Source organism: Psammomys obesus, unplaced genomic scaffold (assembly GCF_907164565.1).
Source record: "Psammomys obesus unplaced genomic scaffold, mPsaObe1.curated_primary_1811, whole genome shotgun sequence".
NCBI lineage: Eukaryota > Metazoa > Chordata > Mammalia > Rodentia > Muridae > Psammomys > Psammomys obesus.
The window spans coordinates 7,219,803-7,242,048 of record NW_026596445.1 but is presented as its reverse complement, the minus strand read 5'-3'; the positions used below and the strand labels follow the sequence as shown (position 1 = coordinate 7,242,048).

At 34.5% G+C, this 22,246-nt stretch overlaps 1 protein-coding gene across 2 annotated transcripts in view; it reads right to left on the bottom strand.

Annotated features, from left to right (window-relative positions):
* Positions 1-22,246, bottom strand: part of Chm (CHM Rab escort protein) — a 139,665-nt gene that overhangs the window by 33,427 nt on the left and 83,992 nt on the right. For both annotated transcript variants that reach the window (XM_055598247.1, XM_055598248.1), the window contains exons 9-11: positions 12,022-12,099; positions 1,521-1,625; positions 1,065-1,128 (exon numbers count right to left, since the gene is read on the bottom strand). In XM_055598247.1, the coding sequence (XP_055454222.1) occupies positions 1,065-1,128; positions 1,521-1,625; positions 12,022-12,099 (247 nt within the window). The remainder of the gene's footprint in view (positions 1-1,064; positions 1,129-1,520; positions 1,626-12,021; positions 12,100-22,246) is intronic.

The following is a 22,246-nucleotide window of genomic DNA, read 5'->3' as shown; positions in this document are numbered from 1 at the left end:
AGATGTAAAAATTCCATCTATGAACAGACGGAATGGGAATAAAAGATTAAAAGAGATGGGAGGGGTGGAATAGATTCATGATGCTGTAAATCTATAATCATCAGCCTTGACTGGACCATTGAGACTGCTCAACAAAATGTACTTAGAGCAAGCCTTTCCACTATATGTCTTCCTTTGAGGCTTGAGTTGCTTGTAAGCCTCATACTTAGGAGAGGATTTCATTTGTAACTTAAACAATGGAATCCCCCAACTTACAAACTTACAAACAGTTCCATTTTCACCCTCTTATTTCAACATACATCACTTTTCTATGGCCAGTGCTTTGCCTGGCTCCTCTCTGACTTTTGATTGTACTTCAACAACTTGTCAATAACTTTCTTTTTTGTATCTCAACTCCTTGGCTGACTCCATTCAAACAGCTAAAATACATGGCAAGATCTTAAAAGATAGCTGTATTCACTAACACATACCTCTTAGGGACCAGTTCCTATCTCATACTTTACAGCTTAGCGTCTTCAAAGAATTGTCTCTGCTTGCTCTCTTCACAGTTCTGTCTCCCTGTTACCCATGGGTGTATTCACAAAGCCTATGTTTCAATGGGTGATCCAGACATAGCAACCAACAATGGCAAATCAATGTGATGCCATTAATCCTTAACTATACACCACTAATCCTTGTAACACCCAACTGTACTTTTTAATTGTCTGTATCTGTGCCCCCAAGGTATTTGAAAGCAGCCATGCTATCATAGTTACCAGGTTCTCCAAGGAGGACAACACTCTGGCTTCTGAGTGAAAGGTACTTGCTTGGCAAGTAATTATATGAAAATTTAGTTTTAGAGATTTAATATACAGCATAGGAGCTATAGCTACTAATACCATGTTATAAAAATACTATATTATAAACTTAAAATCTGATAAAAGTGGATTTTCACTGTTCTTGCAAAAAAAAGTTATGCAAAGATAAACATGTTAATTAGTTTGGCTGCATTAATAAATTAATCATGTGCATATATTTCTTAACACACAGCTTTTATTCTAAAGAAAATGAGAGGACTAAATCACCTGTTGATCTGAATCCGTTTTTAGTACAGATCCATCTGTAATCAGGACTGCCCTGGATATCTGCCTGTAATGCACAAAAGAGAAAAGCAGTGGTTCAGATTCCACAGCTAAGTTTCATTTATTGTTATATGTAACCAGCAGAAGGAAGGTTTCAAAAATTTAAGGATAAAAGTGTCAAAACCCAGTCAAGTTCTACTTTAATCTTTTCTTGGCTCAAGAAAGAAGGATGCATGACCTACAGAAAAAACTCCAGCTGACACAAAGAAGAAATTATGCTAGGCTCCCCCTCAAAGTAGAACAAAGTAGGGAAGAATGGTAAGAAATAGAGTATGTATACCTTTGGATTGGTTTACCTCTACACGCTACTTGAAAAACAGAATCATGAGAACCGTCAGTATACTCATACAAAGGAAGAGGTTTTCCCTTCCTTTGCATAATGGGTGGAAGGCACCTTACCTGTATTGTACACGGGAACACGTTTTCTCAGAAAGGTAACTGTCTTCGATAATGAAATGTTTAGAGACTATTCTTTGACCAAACTGATCTATCATTGCTTTACATCTACAAAGAAGATAAGCATAGAAGAAAAGATCATATTAATGATGAAGGAATTGAGAAAATAAAATAATGAACTGCTGATTTTGAATTTGAAACCTTGTGAAGCTTACAAAGAAATGGCAACTACTCTACATTTTCTGACACTGGATTACTGATAAGTTCTGGTTGTCATTCTGATATCTTTTAAACTGTAAATGAATGTAAACTGTTACATAAATATTTATTTTTATTGTTATTAGTCCATAGGTCTAAGGCCAGCAGAACATCATTGCATAATTCCAAGCTTTCCTCACATTTAGAAACACAGAAGCTCTTCCTTTGTTTAGAAAAATCAGCTTTCTTTTTTCTACCCTTAACAGTTCTAAGAGGAAAAGTAAAGCTGATTAAATATCATGTTGCACCATTCACAGCTTTTTATTTTTCTGTTAAGTGTTGCTTTTTTCTTTTGTTTAAGAATAGCTATCTGGCCACACATTTGATAATGTTTTAAATAGGAAAAAAAGGGATAGAGCGTCTTTGAATATCTGATTCCACTTTACTTCAAAGGACGATCATGGAAAAAAATTTCTTTCAAGTGCTGTTTCCAATATAAGGAAAACACTTACGCATGGACATTATCAGGTCTCTGTCATCTGATATGTGTTGGGACAATGAATCATATAGAACCCTCCATTGACCTTCTTTCAATGTGTCTAGATAAAAGGATGAAAATTAGAATCCATCTCCTTGCAATGCCACAAGTTATAAATGTACTTTATAGGGCTCATTATCCAAACTAATGGACTAAGGGCGACATCCTTGAAACAGAGTTACCAACACTAGAAAAGCCTCAATGTAATATTTCAGGAACTATATGTAAATGACTGTATGTTTGCTATATCTTTTTATTATGGAAATATAAATTGCTTTTGTCACAGGTTCTTTTGGTGCCAGGATTATTTTTTGCTAGTCCTCACAAAAATGCAGGCAAATTATCTCACACTCATATCATATTTAAAATATTCTGGTACAAAATAAAGCATTCTCAATTATTCTAAATAAGCCAAATAGGGATTTATAACAGGCAAAATTAAAAATAAAATGACCACCACCAAGACCAATGAAAAAGGAACTGAATTTGGATTTTGCTGATATTATTGAATACATGGCATAACACTGAATAAATGGCAAGTTAGACTATTATGTTTAGTGATGTTATGTATATATTTCTAAACAATTAAGCATATTTTAATATAAAGCTGTTGGTATTAATATTTAAATAATTTGCCCATCTTGCCTGTACTTCAAATATCCTGCATTTTCTTATAGTAGAGCTCATCTTAGCTATAAAATACTTCACTAAATTAGCTCAAAGGACTTATACCAAATACTAGCCAAGATAACTTTTTCCCTTTTTTATTATTATCATTTATTACAATTTATTCAATTTGTATCATGGCTATGGGCCCTTCCTTCACCTCCTCCCAATCCCACCCTCCCTAAAAGTTGAAGAATAAGTTTATTTCTTAATGTCCTGTTTTGAAGCACTCACAAACATTTACAAAATCTAACTACTTACAAAAATGGAGAAGAGACGTTTGCTGAATTATCATGACATACTCATTATATTTGTCCTGTAAACTCTAGCAAGAATTCCTTACTTTTAACTAAGAAGTTATAGAAATTGAAGAGGGAATAATGCAGGTGGGCAAATAAAAAGGAGTATAAAGACTTATGTATGTTGATAGGACTTGGGGTATACACATTTGTCTTTTGTTCAAACTCAACTAATGGGTACTTAAAGATGGAATACAACTATAATTATATATAAACAGATAATGGAAAACACTACTCTATATCATGATATTCATATTGAAATGTTTAGGGTGAATTTTACTGGTATCTGCAATTCCCTACAGATTGCATAAAAGATTAATCAATAGCTAGCTCACGGGTGAATATCTCTAAAGATGTATAAATAAGCAGGTATTCTGTAATGTCCATTGTAGAAACTGAGCAGAAGATATAACAGGTATTAATTTTAAACTCAAATTTGGCAAAGGTTTGAAACTTTTCATCATAAAAGGTTGGACTAAATATTGAACAAGCAAACAACCAACACAGAAATAAACCTAGTCCTCAAGTGAATTTTATGAAGTCTTTCCTGTTTTGCTGGCTTCCTAAAAACTAACCTTGGTAACTGCAGACATTGGTTTCAAGTGTTACAGTATTAGAAAGACTAATGCAGATAACGCAGAGAGCAAATAATGTGATATAGATACACACAAGCTCAACTATGCAGGAATAAGATGCTAATAAATGCGCCTGTTTATGCAGAAGCTTCAGATGAAACTGAGTTCCAAGGGAAGAGGAGGAGCAGGAGAAGGAAACAAATCAGAACCACACCTGGGGGACTTTTCAAATACTAAGTACCCCTGGAGATTCTGATAAGCTTCCGAGTCCCAAGAAAGGATCATAACAGAGCCTTTGGTACTGCTGCATCTCTGTTGTGCTAAAGTGAGAAAAGTAAAGAAGGTGTGCGATAGAGAGAGAGAGAGAGAGTGAGAATGAGAGATAATGAGAATCAGAGAGAGCAAGAGAAAGAGAGAACTCACCCACATCTGTACAGAGTGAGGCGACAGTTTAGTATGCCTAGTCTCAGTCAGTCCGGTAGACAGTAACAACTTGACTAACCTGTTAGTCTCTGTCTTACTCTGAAGCACTGAGGCAGTAGGCCTTAGCAAAGCTCTGCAAGCCAAGGCAAGTGTTAAGATTTGTTTTCCCTCAGGTACTTGACTTATTGCCATATATTCAGCCTAATGGGGAGAACAATGAAGAAAAGGATATTGATTTGGGACCTACTCTTAATATGTATTATAAAGATTAATACAAAAATTAGATGACACTCACTTAATGGAAAACAACAAAATGAAACAGTGCTGCCAGACACATTAAACTACTATCCTGTCTACTCCTCCCACACAAAGCGGAGGAAGCCATTAAAGATTTACAGCATTTCAGACTTAGCAGAAGGCCTTTCTGGGCCTCATAAATAGTAAATTGAGAGGGAACATGATAGGAGTTCCTAGTTACAGGGACACAATGACCAAGCTGATCATAAGAGTCACTGAAGCTAGACAGAACATTTCTTGCGCAAGGTTTTCTAAATTAACAAACCACAGCACTTACTCAGCTCTTGGCTCACTGATACGAGAGCATACATAAAGTGACAATAAGGGAGGGGAAAAAAAACTCAGGAAGTTTAAAACGAAACATCTGGAACTGAGTCAAGAAGAGAAATAAATATTAACAGGTATGCAATCCGTTTGATCTTCAGAACTAAAACCCAGTTAATCACATAGTGTGGATATTAGAGATGAAATAATAAAAAGAAAAAATATTAATTAAGAAAATGATAAGATAGCCAATCACTGAAGGAAACAAAGCAGGCTTTCCTATTGGACACTTGTGAGTTTTCTCAGAGGCATTATTTTCCAATTTTCCATACTTCAGAAAACTATTTCAAAATGTTCACAAAAATATTTCTGGGGTGAACTGCTAACAAAATTTTTTTCAGCCCATTAATAGGATTGAGTGTTTAGTTGTTGCTCTGAACTTTTCACAAGATATATATTTATCTTTTAAACTGTGTACTGATTTGTTCTTTCTCTTAAGAATATCTAACTGGCAAGTAAAAAATTATATATACTCAAGGAATATAATGTGATAATTGGACTATGTATACACTGTGTAATAAATAACAGAATATAATTAACATATCCAAATCACCACTCACAGTTACCATTGTGGAGCAAAGATGCTTAAAATCTGCTTTTCAAATTTCAAGTACTCAGTGAAGTTATCATTACCTTTTCATATTTAGCATTGTATACTCCAACTTGACTTTACGACAGCTCCACATCTACTTTCCCCCCTCATAATTTCCCAATCACATAAGGCTATACCCAGCAGTTAAAACTTTCCCACCTAAATCCCTCTTTATACCTAATCTGCTACTATTCTACATTCCACCTTAAAATATTTCTTGTAGTTAGCTTCTTCGCTCCCACACCACTGACAGTGCCTTAGACTCTGGTTGCATTTAATAAAGCATTGGACTGCTAAGAAGCTGATGCTTCAGTTGATCAACATAAAAAAAAATGGCAAGTACCTATGCCAAGCACTGTTCCCACAGGTAATAATGAAGATACAGATACAGGTGATTTTAAAATAATAGGATACCTCATCAATAAAAGGTGAGGAAAGGCTATTGCAGAGTCATAGGGAAGTATCTAACTCAGATTTGAATGAACTGGCAGATTATCAGGGAATGGTTTTTGGTGGAAGGGATACATTCACAATGTTTATACAGGATCAAACAGTTAGGCAAATAATAAGTCTGAGAATGTGTCAGGTACAGAAACTCACAATCAGTTCAGTGTTATCTGTCAAGAAGGTGGAAAACAGAAAGGAAATAAAAAAGAATGTCAGGCAGTGGCCAGGTGTCTCCTATAAGGCTTCAGAGTTTATTCTGAGACGATAAAAAGCCATGAAGGCTCTTCACTTTCCTCTTCATAGAGCAGAGCCAGATCTGTGAACCAAATGATTCTCAATATACATTTAATTATAATATATAAAATTAAATTATATAAATACATCTTATATATATTTTATAATATATAAAATTAAATTATACTACAATTTAACTGTTTTATAATGTCTTCCAGCACAAAAACAAAAATCTTGATAGTTTTGTTCTCATCTGTATTCCCAGTAACTAGTACATAGAGAAGAGTTAACACTTGCAGGAATGGGAAATGGATGATTGAAGTATTCTGTCAAAATGAAACAATATAAAGACAGGAAAAGTACACAATTGAGATTCTGGAGGTAAAGAGTCTTTTTTCATTCCAAATCACTGCTGAAATTACCCATCACTGTTCAAAAATACAGTTAACTAGAAGTCACACCTCTGGGCAAAGGTAGGCTCCCTCTTTTGTGGCACGCCAAGGTTTCTAAGTACATATACTACTAACATGTACTAAACTACGTGTAAGTGTAATCAATGGATTTATGATATTTATCTCCTCTGGTAATATTACAAGAATCCTACACAGTATGGTTTGTCAGCCACTCCACTTTTTATAATGGCACTGAGTGGTTAAAACCTCTTGGTTAATTTCACACAGACAGGAAATGGCAATGTCAGAATTCAAGTGCAGTCTGTGACATTAAAGGCTGCACTGTTCCTTTTAATCACAATACAGACAGGGAGTCTATATTTTATTTACTTTTTTATTATATATCACAAGATAGCAACTACCATCAGAGTTGGTAACAAGAAAGCATCTAGAATATAACTGTTACCATTTTACAAAAGATTTCAATCAGAACTTCCATAATGGCACAAGTAATGGAATCTTACATCCAGCCTAAGAAATTATTATTAGCATCCAAATGTCCAGTAGAGTTATAGTTTCCTGACAACAGAAAAAATAGTATTTCTAAAAAATCCTAACAAGGAATACTGTAATTTAAAATGCTGAAGTAAACATGCAGGATGAACTGAAGTAATACACCAGGACTATGTTTTACAGACCACACTAATCAAAAGGCAGAACTGCCATACCTCCTTGTTAAATACTGTACTGTTAAACAGTCAAGTTGAATTCTTCTAAATTTTACGGAGTCGGCAAAACTATATAGGAAAAGAAATATGAGCTCTCAGTGTTTACAAAAACAACAATCAGAAGGCAGAGTATTAGAACTGGGGGAGGGGATGAATGATTAGCAGGTATCTTAAAAACAGCATGGGAAGTCTACATAATACACATCATAGGCAAAGCAAATTACGCAAAAAAGAAAAAAAAAAACAACCTCTAGGCAAAATAGAGATGCAGTTGGTCATATATTCCATGTACTTTATCATGGCCCTCCTCTCTCAAAGCTTATTTCACACTTTAATGTTTAAAGAGGACATCAACCTCAACAGTATAGTCATTTATGTTTCTGTCAACTTTATTAAATAGACAATAAAATCAAAGCACACAGAAAAAAAGCTAAAATCACTCTATGCTTCATTCATTAATTTAATTAGAGGGTTACTGCAGATAAAGAGTGATAGAGACATGCCTTCACTCTGAAGATATTATAGTGAGATCTTGCACTTCCAACAGAGAATTTATCAAATAACTGTACAAGGGGACCTGACACAGATGTCTAATCCAGTGTCTGAGATTAAAGACTCTGACCTGAAGCATGGACAAATTGTAGTTACACTATATGGGAGAAGAAATGTCAAATATTCCATCTAGTAAAAAAGGCAAGGTAAAAGAATACAAATGCAAATATTTGTAAGTTGCTTGCTTAAGATTACAATTACAATAAACAATTTTCTATGTCATCTTAGAGTCCTTAAAGAGAAACAAACATTGTATACACTCAACTATAAGATCAGGATTTTTAACAACATGATTTTGTACTTTTAGGTATTCACAATATATCTCCTATTACTGGCATTTCTCTAAAATAGATTTTATGTGAGAGCAGTATTTGGGAAAGATGTATTAGTCTGAAACCAACTTGAATTAAAATTACCTTTTGATATTTACATAAACATGGCAATTGTTATTAGAGGTATATATTTTCAATTTTACTACATGCTTTTTTATTTTTTGTGTGCTTCTTAAGAAAGAACTTTAAGGACCACCTAAACAACTCACATAGTGAGGTGACAGTAAATAACAGGAATCATATCACTCCAAGTAAAGTTTGAAAACTGTACTATTATTATGGGATAAATTGTTAAAGCCTGAAATCAATGTTTCAGTAGGAAAATCAATGCCTTATCATATCCAAAGAGGTTGCTGTAATCATGTAAATAAAATGCCACACACAATAGATATGGAATTTAATGTGCAGGGATGGGGAAGTGAGTAGAGAGAGAGAGACAAAGAAATAAAGACAGAGATAGACAGTGAGAGAGCATAGGAGATGAGAAAGAGGAGCATGGTAGTATCCTGTCTACCCTCTTGCTCCCCCACTCTCCCTTTTGAGAGAGAGTCAGAGAAGAGGGAAGGGGATATAAACTAAAGTACAGAGAGTGCAAAAGAGACTAGGTGGCAGGTTGGTCTTTTTATATTTGGCATGCAGCTGAAAAGTTAAATGGAGAGAAACATAAATAGAGAGAAACATAAAGCGTTCCTGCTAATATCAGAAACAAGATGGGCTGCCCACTATCACCACAATCTCTTCAATATAGTACTTGAAGTTCTAGCTAGAGCAATAAGACAAGTAAAGGAGATCAAGGGGACACAAATTGGCAGGTGAGATGATAGTATACATATGTGACCCCCACGATTCTACCAGAGAACTGGGTGACAAGCGCCTTCATCAAAGTGGATACAAAATTAATTCAGAAGTCAGTAGCTCTCCTTTTTACAAGCAACAAAAGGGCTGAAACAGAAACAGGGAAACAACACCCTTTACAATAGCAACAAATAATATAAAATATCTTGGTGTAGCTCTAAGCAAGCATGTGAAAGACCTGTATGACAAGAACTTCAAGTCTTTGAAGAAAGAAATTGAAGAAGATTTTAGAAGATGGAAAGAACTCCCATGTTCATGGATCGGTAAGATTAACATAGTAAAAGTGGCCATCCTGCCAAAAGCCAGCTACAGATTCAATGAAATTCCCATCAAAATACCAACACAATTCTTTACAGACCTGGAAAGAGCAACCATTAACTTAATGTGAAAACAAAACAAAACAACCCAGGATAGCCAAAAAAATTCTGTACAGTGAAATAACTTCTATTGGTATCAACATCTGTGATTTCAAGCTATACTACGGAGCAGTAGTAAAAACTGCACAGTATTAGCATACAAAACAGACAGGTTGGTCAATGGAACTGAACTTAAGACACAGAAATAAAACCACACTCCTACAGGTACTTTGAATTTTGACAAGATAAATAAGAAAATGATTTTCATTGGAAAACAATGTAGCATAGCAAAAAAAATAGGTACTGTGCTATTTGCTTATAAAAATAGACACAAATAAATGGCTCAATTTGTTCCTAATCGCTCATTACTCAATCATGTGACAATTGGCCCGCAGTTAAGAATACGGAATATTTTAAGATCATTTATTTCTACATGTTAAGGAAGAGCCAGATAAGTATTTTCCAATACCATTTACAATAATCTAAGAATCAGGTCAAATCTAAAAGAAGATTCTAATTATTGCTGAGTTCTTTTAAACTATCTTACAAATAGAGGAAGTGTTCAAAAGAGGACTTGTTTTCATTCACAGCACTAATATTGTTCAAAAGCCCTTCACACTGCAGGATTATCAGACCTTTATACACATCTTGGGTACTGTTAATAAACATGGTGCTTCAGGAATTTGTGAATACTGTTTCAAAAGATTTTAAGCTTCCTACTACCTAAAATTCATACTGCTAATATATCTGGAAAGTTCATCTACAAAAAGCATTAAAATAAATTGAGGTCTAGAATTCCCAAGCTCACACAGAACACACTACTCTTGCCTAATTAAAATCACCTTACAAAGATCACTGTTTCTCAGTGTCATGGAAGCTCGATCTATATTAGATTCCTCTGGGGTATTGCTTATAACTGTTGTTTTCCACCCAACACATCCATCATCCTGGGTTACACAGTGATAACCTATCTCAAAATGCCAAACAAACCAATCCAACAAAAAACTTAACTCTTGGCAGTATCTAAAAGAGTATTTACTCAATTCCTCCACCGCTTTACAGTTTGAAAATTACTAGTCGGGAGGTTTTTAGGGTTTGTAAGACTTTTATTATTCACCTCTATGTTCCAACTAGAATCTGTATAAGAACATAAAAGTAGAACCTTTGTTCAGACTATTTCACAAAAATATGTCAAATGTAAAGTAAATACAGCCTTTATTTCAACAAATGCTATTACTGTACTAGCATACCTATTTTAAGAAAGAAAGATGAATGAATGAATGAATGAAAGCACCAAAAGAAATATTAGCCATGCAAATTTTTCATGTTACTGAGACCAACATTTGGTACTGAAATGGTGTCCAAAGAGGATAAAAATGACCCAAGCAAATAAACACCAAATAAGGATTTTGTTATAGGACTTTCTGTCAAAGGAAAACACTCTTCTTTCAAAGTCACTATATAAGGAAAAACAAGCTGAAAGGCATAAAAAGATAACCACTACTTCAGAGTTCTTCATGCCCAAAACCTGAATATCCCGAGCATTAAAGAATAGTCTTTTGTACCTAGTCTTTCACCCATGTCTTCTATATAAATATAGAAAAGCATTTATTTGAATAGTATGGTTATGTTCTATTCAATTGTTAGATACTTTGTAAGAATCTTAAATCACATGTCAATGTTTACACCACAGAGCTTCAAATTTACTCTGTATTACTTATTTATAGCACCAAATCTTAACTAAATTAACTACTTATAATACTGTCACCTATGAGAAATTAACGGCCAATTTATTCCATTTAGACTATATAAATTTACTATACAAAGGAACAAGCCATTTACGATATTATGGCATTTTATAATTTCAACAACATTATTTTTAATATAGTCATAAAATAGTCATCTATGAAATATAGGCCAAAAGATACTTGAGAACATCTAAGAAAGAAAAAAAAAAAACAATAGTTTTAAGAGCTACTAAAACTTTATCCACTTGAGCTATTTCTTTTTCAAGGTAAGACTTAGAAATTATACAATGTCAATTTATCCGAATTAATTCAGATAAAAGTATATATTAGTAAATAAAAATAAATCCTAGAAAAATAATTAAAATGCAAAATAGACAGTGCTTAGTTAATGTTATAAAGCAAGTAGATTCATACTTTAATCCTCAACCAGCTTGTAGCCTGATTCTGCTGTAAAAGAATTTATCCTGAGATAACAGGACAGCATAGTTTATGACAACAATCTACCTAAAAACTCATTAAAGTCTTTTCTCTTGAAGTGACATGCATTATCAGCAGAGATTAATGATGAGTTTTTAGGTGAGCTCCATTTTTTAAAATGCAATAACAGAGGGCTTTGTTGTCATCTGATGAAAATCAATTAGAGGAGGTAAGGCCACAAGGAAAACTAACATCACTCATCACCTACCCCCGGCAGCTGAAATGATCTGTCTTCTAAGCTTGAATGATCAGGAGCTACAGTCATACTGTAGGAAAGTTAATTTAGTTTCTACATTCTGAACTCACTTTCCTTGTTCTGGAAGACCTAAACACAAATTACATTTAATCATGGTTGATATGTTATTAATACCAAGGAGGATCTTTCAAAAATCACTTTTTAAAAAGCCAATTCTGTATTTTTCACCAGTGTCTTGTGTATAAATATAGAAAGGTTACTTAAAGCATCCTTACTTTCTGGATTCTTTGTCCACTACAAGGCACTGTACAGAATGACGAAGACAATAGATTCCACCAAACACAGCACACATTCTGGAAAGAGAATAGAAAATTGAGAATTAAAATAATTGGAAAAATATTTATTTATTTTACATATTATAATTGGTATAATAAAAATGAATTTGATAATAATATAAATTTCATTATATATATTAAAACTTCTCAGATGTAATATTAGTAATTTCTTTATGAAAAAAAGGAATCACAATTAATATTCAATATTGGTATCTAAAATTGTGAACAAGTCAAAAGTGTCCCTAAGCAAGAGTTAAATGTCCCCCTAAAATCAGCTCTTGTGTTTCTTTTTGGTCTTTTTGTTATTTTGTCTTTTTTTCCCCCCAGAGCTGAGGACTGAACCCAGGGCCTTGAGCTTGCTAGGCAAGTGCTCTACCACTGAGCTAAATCCTCAACCCCAGCTCTTGTATTTCTAAAGTTCATAAGTCACAAATATCCTCCAGAGATGTTGCTTAAGATACACTCAGCAAAATAAGAGCAGAGAAAGGTGAAGAAGGATGGAACAAGTAAGACTTCAGGAGACTTTTGAAGATATCAGTTACCATAGAGGTAAGCAAAAGCTCTAGGACCCAAGAATAACTGGAAATGAAAACTTGGAACATTGCATGAGCTAATACAGTGGAAGCCATACAGAGTTCACTTATATCAGTCTGCTAAGTACTAGAGATGTAACACCCACTTACGGAGAACAAGACTTAAGATCTGAATAGGACAGAAAGCAGAAAAGGAAATCACCTTTTATGACATCTGATTATTTAAGGAACTACCCTCAGTAAAATGATCTAGGATAAAAGGAACTCACTACTGGGGACAAGGGGATAAACAGAATGCCGTTTTGTCTAAAGCTTGGGGTACATAAAGCTTATACCTCTGTACTCAGAATCACGGTTCCACCCTCATAAAAATCAAAAATTTGAAATTATACCACTAAATGATCTAAAACACCCATTACCAAGGAAATATCAAAAGTGGTTCTAGGTTAATGATAATCCTGGACTTCAACTACTTTCACAATTTGAAGTCCCACAATGATGATTTTGAAATCTAAAATTACACAGTACAAAAAGGAACATACCAAGTCTTAAGTGAGAATTAGTAGACACAATTTAACAGCATGGCTCAACATGTAAAACTTTATTCAGATAGAATTATTAGATAGATGCTATAGGCCTGTTTAAAATGGATTAATCAAAAATATGAAAAAAAAAACAATAGATTATCAGAAAGACGACTGTGGTGGACTTAATATTCACATCAGCAGATATTTATACCCTAATCACAGAGATATAGACATTTACACTACATGTCAAGAAGGATTTTATAAATACAGTGAATTAAGGTTCCTACAATCAGATAATCACAGTGTGCACAACACAATTACAAGGATCTTCAAAAGAAGAAATAGGAAGGTTAAAGTCAGATAGAAAGATGTGCAGATGAGTTCAGAGGTCAGAGTGATGCCATTTGTATAAGGTGGACACAAGCCAAAGAACGCAGGTGGCCTTTTTAAATTAGAATGGAAAGGAACAGAGCCTTCCTTCCTGCCCTAAGAAGGAATGCAGTCCTGCTGGTCTCCTTCAGACTGCTGACCTCTAGATATGTACGATAAGAAATTTCTTTTGTTTTGTCCTACTGAGTTCCTCAGAGAAGAAATAGGGAATTAACAAAAGATTAACAAAAGATTTGGGGAACAATGGCCTATATATATCAAAAAAATCATCTGATTCACACTGAGTTCAACATCAGTTCTAGGATGAGCACAGGCATAAAGTATGAAAAGCAAAACTAGAAATGAATATAGGAAGATTAAAAAGTCAGGAAAGTGATTCTTCAGAAAACATAACACTTATAAAATTGAAAAATCATAATTTTAAACATTTCAACATGTAGACAAGAAAGTTTTTTTAAAGGTAACAATATGAAAATATTTACATATCCATGAGCACTTATCAAATCTTTCAGTTTGGATAATTATTTATTTCACAAAAGCCCAAGATGCATAACTTTTCAGAGCAGCAAATCCTATTGCTACTTAGATATTTTAGGTAATCCTAGCTACATGTATGGAAGAAGAAGATGTGTGCAACTTTTTCTTCCTTCTTGCATCTATTTTAGTCATAGTATTTAAAGAACACTTTTTACTGTCTGGGCTCATGTGTCAACTATGTTACGTAATAGTTGTGTGATCATGGAAACAGCATAATCAGCCCCACTGTATCTAATTTTTCACACCAGCCCTCTAATTTCACCTATTCAAATATACTTCTTTTGAGGAATAAACAAAAAAATGCTTGCAAAGAAGTTATAAAGTATATGATATGTAGAATTATATACATTTTTATTTTAAAATAGTTTTTAATGTATCAACATAAAACCAAAATATCTAGAGAAGAATTCACAAACAAATGGACATTTATATGAACAATAAAGAATTTTAGTTTAACCAAAGAAGATCTATGATCTAGCCATTGTAAGCGGCTTCTGGGAGGTGATCTCTGTGCCCTCTAAATTTCATGCCTGAAAGGAGTGTTTTTGTTTGTGTAGAGACACTGGTTTAACAGACAGCCTTACAAAATCTATTTAGGGTCAGGGTAGGATGGATCAGATAGCCTTAGGAAGGGGGCAGCCAGATCAACAGTTTGACTTGAGAGCTTTGGGTCACTTAAGAGCTTTGGGTCATTTAATAAATATCAACTGAACTCCAAAGGGGTAGGCACTGACATCTTCTCCAAAAGAAGTTATGCCTTGAAGCATCAAAACAAACAGTTGAATACTGATGCTCAAGTGAGTATTCTTGGTTAACCATATATGCTGGACATATACCTGCATTTAGAGAGGCATATTATTCTGATTTTTCAGGGAACACACTAGAAATTGTAATTTGGAATCTCCTAGTGCTCTGCTCTATAAACTGTCAATAGTTTAGTTCTATATCCACTGCCTCTAGTGAACAAAACTATTATACATTGATTTTAATGAGTTCTTGAAGCTATCTACTATACTTGAGGTCAAGTTTGCAAAACTAACAACTATGCATTTTGTGTTAGAAGTATGACTATACACTATAAATACACATATAGCTGTCCAAATTGTCATATAATACAAGAAAGCATCATAAATAATATGAATGCATGTAACTTAATCTCATCTATTAATCAGTTCTATTTTTAAAATGTAAAATCTGATTGAAAATAGGAAAGAATACTTCCTGAGTGGCAGAATTTATTTAAAAAAATCATGACTTCATAAAAAAAATCTCACTATACATCAAAAAGATACACACACATGAAACACACAAAACTTTAAGGAAAGTAGAAATAATACATTGGAATAGCAATTCCTCTAAAGAGGTTCAGTTGCTTAATTTCTTTACTGTTCTTCAGAGGTTTGGTTGTTGGCACAAACATCAGGAGGCTTGCAACCATTTATAACTCCAACATCAGGAGATCTGACACCTTCTTTTGGCCTCCCCCAGAATCTACATGCACATGCTGCACATAAACTCATGCAGGCACACACATGTACAACATAAAGAAAAATGAGTAAACCTTTGAAAAGTAATTAAAGTAAATGTGGCCAAATTTCAAGATTTGGCAAATCTGAGGATACTGATGCAATCTTCACTGTCTATTTCCTGCTGAAAATTAAAGAATTCACAAGAAACAGCATTGGTCTCCTTTCCTGGCACTTAGTATGCAGCTGGAAGAGGGAAGGGCAGTAGGTGTCAAAAGAAAATGCTACAGTTTTGGTTGTAGTGCGTCTACCTTTTAGGAAGGTAAAAATGGGTAAGACAAGAGTCACAGCATCATTTCTCTCAAACATTCCATCTAACATTCAAGCTACTTTCACCCAACCCAGGTTTGGACTTCCCATTGCCCCAGAAATAAATGTAACCCCAAGAAAAGGAATGTCTATAACAATCCTAAGCTAGAACCCATCTTTTATTGTCCATTATTGACTTTATTCAGTAGGATCAAAAGTAAATAATGATGTACCCAACAACAATACTCAAATATGTGTTGAATTCACAGGGATCTACTATAGCAAAAATGACAAGCCACTTATAATATTAATCACAGTGACAGAACATAAAGGCAGCTGGTGTAGCAAACAAGAGTCATTGACATCAAAACTTTTAGGTCACTAAGAATCAAGTATCCAACTGTAGACACAATATGCAAATTGAACAGAGATCAGCTTTTGGAGATGGGCATGAAATCAATACGGACATCAGCCACAGAGCTGCAGTACATGTCTCCTTTTGTTTACCTCATTTTCCAAGTTCTGTGACTATGTTTCAGTTCTTTTTTTTTTTTTTGAGAAAGTTATGTGACTCTTTAATTTTTTAATTTCTTTTTAAAAATTATTTATTTTTTAAATTAATTACAGTTTTTCCCCCTTTGTATTCCAGCTGTAGGCCACTTCCTCATCCCCTCCTAATGCCAACCACCCTCCCTCTTCTCATCCCATGCCCCTCCCCAAGTCCACTGATAGGGGACAACCTCCTCCCCTTCCCTCTGACCCTAGTCAATCAGGTCTCATCAGGATTGGCTGCATTGTCTTCAACTATGGCCTGTTAAGGCTGCTCACCCCTCAGGAGAAGGTGATCAAAGAGCCAGTAATTGAATTCATGTCAGAAATCTGACAGAAGGCTAATATTCAGAATATAGGAAGAACTTAAGAAGTTAAAAAGCAACAAATCAAGTAATACAATTAAAAAATGGGGTACAGAGCTAAACAGAGAATACTCAACAGAGGAATATCGAGTGGCAGAGAAACCCTTAAAGAAATGCTCAGTGTCCTTATTCATCATGGAAATGAAAATCAAAACGACCCTGAGATTTCAACCATCAGAATAGCTAAGATCAAAAACTCAAGTGACAACACATGTTGGACAGAATGTGGAGAAAGGGGAACACTCCTCCATTGCTGGTGGAAATGTAAACTTGTACAACCACTGTGGAAATCAATCTGGTGCTTTCTCTGAAAGTCGGGAATAGTGCTACCACAAGATACAGCTATACCACTCCTAGGCATGTATCCAAAACACGTTCAAGTATAGAACAAGGACATTTGCACAACCATGTTCATGGCAGCTTTATTCATAATAGACAGAATTTGGAAACAACACAGATGTCCCTCAACTGAAGAATGGATACAGAAACATTTCAGTTCTTGAGATGATAAAACAGGGATCATATTTATCACATAGACTTGTTTCCTGTGTTCAAATGAGTTAAAGCATGTGAGGTGCCTTAAACAGTGTAAGTGGTCACTATACTACAAATTGTTAGACAAGACTTCCTGAAGTAAAGAGACAAGGTTATTTGATTTCATTACCTACGAGGAATTGTTGACCTAGATTGATCAAAGCCTGTGTTGTTTATGGTCTGTATTTTCTTCTACTAGAGTTTAAACAACATAGGAACCTGGTCAATGCAACCATCTTCCACAAAGAGATATATAACAGGGCTATATGAACTCTTTGTTTTGATCACAACACATATTGACATTTGTTCCTTCATTCCCAAATATTTATGGAATTAGGCCTACTGTCCAGTATATATAGTCAGTCATTTAGGATATACAAAAATGAAGACAAAGGCTGTCCTTGATGGTATGTGTGTGTGTGTGTGTGTGTGTGTGTGTGTGTATACATATATATATATAAATATAACCTTTCTAGTGTAAAAACAGACAATTATATAAGATAATTACAAATTGCAATTTTCCTGAAAAGTATAAAAGAGTATAATATTAATACTATTTGAGAGCCAAGGTGTAAGACAAAGAACTGCTATTTGAGAAAAGAATCAGTAAACAGAAGAATGTGACCATTTTAATATGTGGAGGAAAAAAATTTCAAGCAGAACAAATAGCCTTGAACTGTAACATAGTTTAAACTATAACATAGCTGAGTATATTTGAGAGAAAGAAGAATGATTAATAGGGCTATAATACACAAGCTGGATATATGAAGTGATATCACAAAGAAAGGAAGGAACCTGATAATGCAAGGCCAGAGTTGGGGGAATTTGCTTTCTTCCTTGGTGTAGCCAACTCAAAGTTGCCCATATTTCTACAGATTAACCCATCATTCATGTTCTTAAAGATAAACCCAATTAAATCTACAGATTTCATTATCTTAACCTTGGGAGGGATTCATATTTTAGTCTAATACTATTATCCTTCCTAGGGTAGAATAGGCAGTTGTTCATTTCTTCCAAGGGGAAAAAATGCAGAATTAGATTTCTAGTTTGTTCGTATGTTTGTTTTTTTAAAGATAGTCCTTGATAATCAATGGAAAATTATCAAAAGAATGAGAGAATGGGGAAAGGTTAGTACTGCTGGCTATTGATGAAGGGAGTGATAATGGTGAAGCATAGCAGTGACAATGCAGACAAAGAGAGAGTGGGGCCAGATTAAATACAGAACTGCCAAAGAACTGGATATGGAATGTAGATTCCCCAAGAACAATTCAGAGTAATTGGTAATGATCTAAGTATAGTATCTCCCTTGAAACATGTAACAATCTAATGTACTTTCTCAAACCCAATTTCCCTCTTGCACAGGCACTGCTTTGAAAGAGCAGACCAGGACACTTAATTTAACCTTCTCCCCAAAGGTGAGTGATTACTAGAGAAAGTTATTTGCTACCATCACAAACAAGCACTGTCTCTAGCACTTTTGTCAACATCACTCCTTAACACTGTATAGACTCATTTCCAGATGGAGAAGCCACAAATTAGTTTCTGTTCCTTGAAGGAGTTATCACAGATTAAGAAGGACACAGCACTCTTTATAACTTAATAAATTATCAGGTACATGTATCTTAAGCCAGTGGGGCATCTCATGCAGATGTCAGCCCTAAAGAAATCAGAAATCAGGCTCTGTGTAAACAGACTGCCCTTTAGGCACTGCTCTTACTCTTAGAAGGCATATCATCATGCTCAACGTAGAAAAGGTTGTCAAAAAAGAAAACATAACCTTCAGAAACCTCACTCCCAGAAACTGTCTTTATTGTATACACCTTAGCTTTTTTTTTTTTGCCTCTTCTGTTCTTGGTGCCATTCTGTAGATGATATTCACTTTTTCCCCAGCTTTTTTCAGCTGTCCTTAAATTTAACCTTCTATAGGAAAGCCACAATAAAACTATGTATTGGCTGACAGAAACAGATCTGTATTAATAACTGCACCTAGGGGTTCAGAATAACTTAGCATAAATTATAGAACACTAGTCATCATTCAAGCCTTAAAAAATAAGGCCTAATAAAAAAATTGGTGGTCATTTTGTATGTATCAATTCAAGCTAGGCTACAGATCTGTAGTTCACATGCTTGCACAAGGGCTCCAACTATCACCCCAACTCAGTAAGCTCTTTAACAGAGCTCAATACTGTATACCAAGAGGACTAGAAATGGAAAACATCAAGGTTCCCTATTAAATCATAAAACACAATTTCAAAAATGTTCTGAATAATTTTTAGCTTTTCAGTCAAAAACACTATGACTAACAGCCTTATCTCTTTTATGGTATCAGGTCTACTCAAGAAACTAATTTTAAAGAACTCCTTTTAAATTCAAGCAGAGACTGAAGAACCAACCAAGGACCATGCATGGAGAGGACCAGAACCCCTGCTCAGATGTAACCCATGGGGAGCTCAGTCTGCATGTGAGTTCCCAAGTAAGTGGAGCAGGTGCTGTCTCTGACATGGACTCAGTGGCCAGGTCTTTGATCATCTCCTCCTTTTGATGCTGCCTTACTACATCACACAGAGAGAGGATCCTGACAGTCAATGAGACCTCATAGATTAGGGACAGATAGTAGGAAAGGAGGACCTCCCTTATCAGTGAAATTACGGGAGGGACATGGGGGAAAAGAGAGAGAGAGGGTTGAACTGGGAGGAGATGAAAGAGGTGGTACAGCCAGGATACAAAGTGAATAAATTGTAATAATAATAATAATAATAATAATAATAATAATAATAATAATAACAACAACAATAATAATGACCTCCATAGACTATGCAGTTTCTTTTGATCAGTACAATCAGTCACTTCTCTCTACCTCTTTCTCAAGTATGACACTGTATATGACGTACCTATTACTGCTTTGAGTAATCCTTGTGGGAAACTGTTTTTTTTTTTTTTTCATTTTGCTACCTTACATTTAAGATCCAAATTTTATACTACACAGAAATAAAAAATCTATTCTAAACAAAGATAAAAATATATCTGTCCCTTTAATTCCTAAGGCCCTACACGGTTATGTCCATTATCACATATCGGTACTTTTGAGTACAGAAGCAAAAATGACCCAACTTATATGACAATCAAATACTCTTCTGTATATGCACCACATTTGTTATCTCTTTCTCTCTTATTGGACATTTAAACCTATCCTATTTATTGTGAGCAGTACAACAAAAGCAGGAATATATATATATATATATATATATATATATATATTTACAATATTTATGAAATTTTAGCTTGATAGTCATTCAAGTATATGCTCAGGAGTGTTAGAGTTGTATTATAGTTATATTTTCTTGTTTTTAATTTTTTAAAATTTTGTTGGGAATTTCATAGATAAATACTGTAACCATCAGCCCCATCCTCCCTTGTTTTCCCTCTGCCTCTTCTCTAACATTCCTGCTCCAATTCATTCTCAAATTCGTTACCTCTTTCTTTCTACTGTGATGTGTATATTCTCAGTTATGATATTTTCTGTAATGTTTAATACATGTATGAATACACACATATGCACACATCTGAGCCTGTTTAGTGTTATTTGTATGCATAGAATTTCTTAGATGACCACTTGGTATTGGTTAACCAATTAGGGGGCTCTTCCTGGGGAAGACTGGTTGTCCCTTTTTTAGCAGTCAATAACTACCATATGTTCCTTTATTTTCAGTTTCTTAATGAATCTCCATACTGACATCCACAGTCCCTGACATTTACATATCCACCAGCAATGCATACAGGTTCTTCTTTACTACATCCTCCCAGGCATTGTTTGTTATTTGTTTTCTTGATGACAGTAGGTACCTGGGCAGCTTGAGATCAGTTTATTAAGTGAAATTAGTCAGGTGCAGAAAGATAAAGCTAACTTTTTTTTTTTTTAGATAGGAAATATAAATATAATATTGTACAAAAATGCAAATGTATGCATGCAAAGGATGTAAAAGTAAGGAGGGGGCTACGAGAGCAGAGGACGAGCTAATAAAGGTAGAAGGGAAATGATAGGGTAAGGGAGTCTATATAACATGAAAGCATAAGAGGGACTATGGGGTACAAGAAATTGGAACAGCAGTGGAGGCCAGGAAGGAAGACAGTGGCAGAGGGACATAAACAAGCACAATGTGCAATGCCACACACAATAAAACCATTACTTTTTATTTTAAATTTTAACTCTTGATAATAGCAAATTAAATAAAACTTTTCAAGTGAATAACCAAAACTACAAGCTTTTGACCTATACAATGACTCCTAGGCCCCTTTCACTATTTGGAGTTACAGAATTTAAGAAGTGTGCAGAGAGAGAATTATCTTAGCTGTTTATGTTAGTTTCCTATTTTTTCCACATGGTGCTTATGAAACTGTTCTTCAGTTAATATTTCTCAATCTTGATATTGACCATGCATTTAAATCTCTACATTTCAATTATAAACTGGAAAGCAGATAACTGGTAAAGAGGGAAATTACTATCCTGACTTATCCATTGTTTAGAAAAATATATCATGATAAAAACAAAACAAAGAAAAAACAGCTTCTTGGTTAAGTCTACTATAAAAATCTCACCACGCAAGTAAGAGCTCATTTAAAGCACCTTCCTTCTTTCCCTTCCTCCCTCCCTCTCTTCCTGTGTTTAAATCAGATCAGTATGCATAACTAAACATCTTTCCCAATCTCATGGAAAGAACATTTATTTTTTAAATTATTCTTTTTTAAAAGATTTATTTTATTTGTTATTTATACAGTATTCTGCCCTCATATATGCTTGCAAGCCAGAAGAAGGCACCAGCTATCATTACAGATGGTTGTGAGCCACTACATAGTTGCTGGTAATTAATCTCAGGACCTTTGGAAGAACAGTCAGTACTCTTAACCTCTGAGCCATCTCTCCATTTTTTAAAGCAGTCTTTGAATTTTATGTAAGA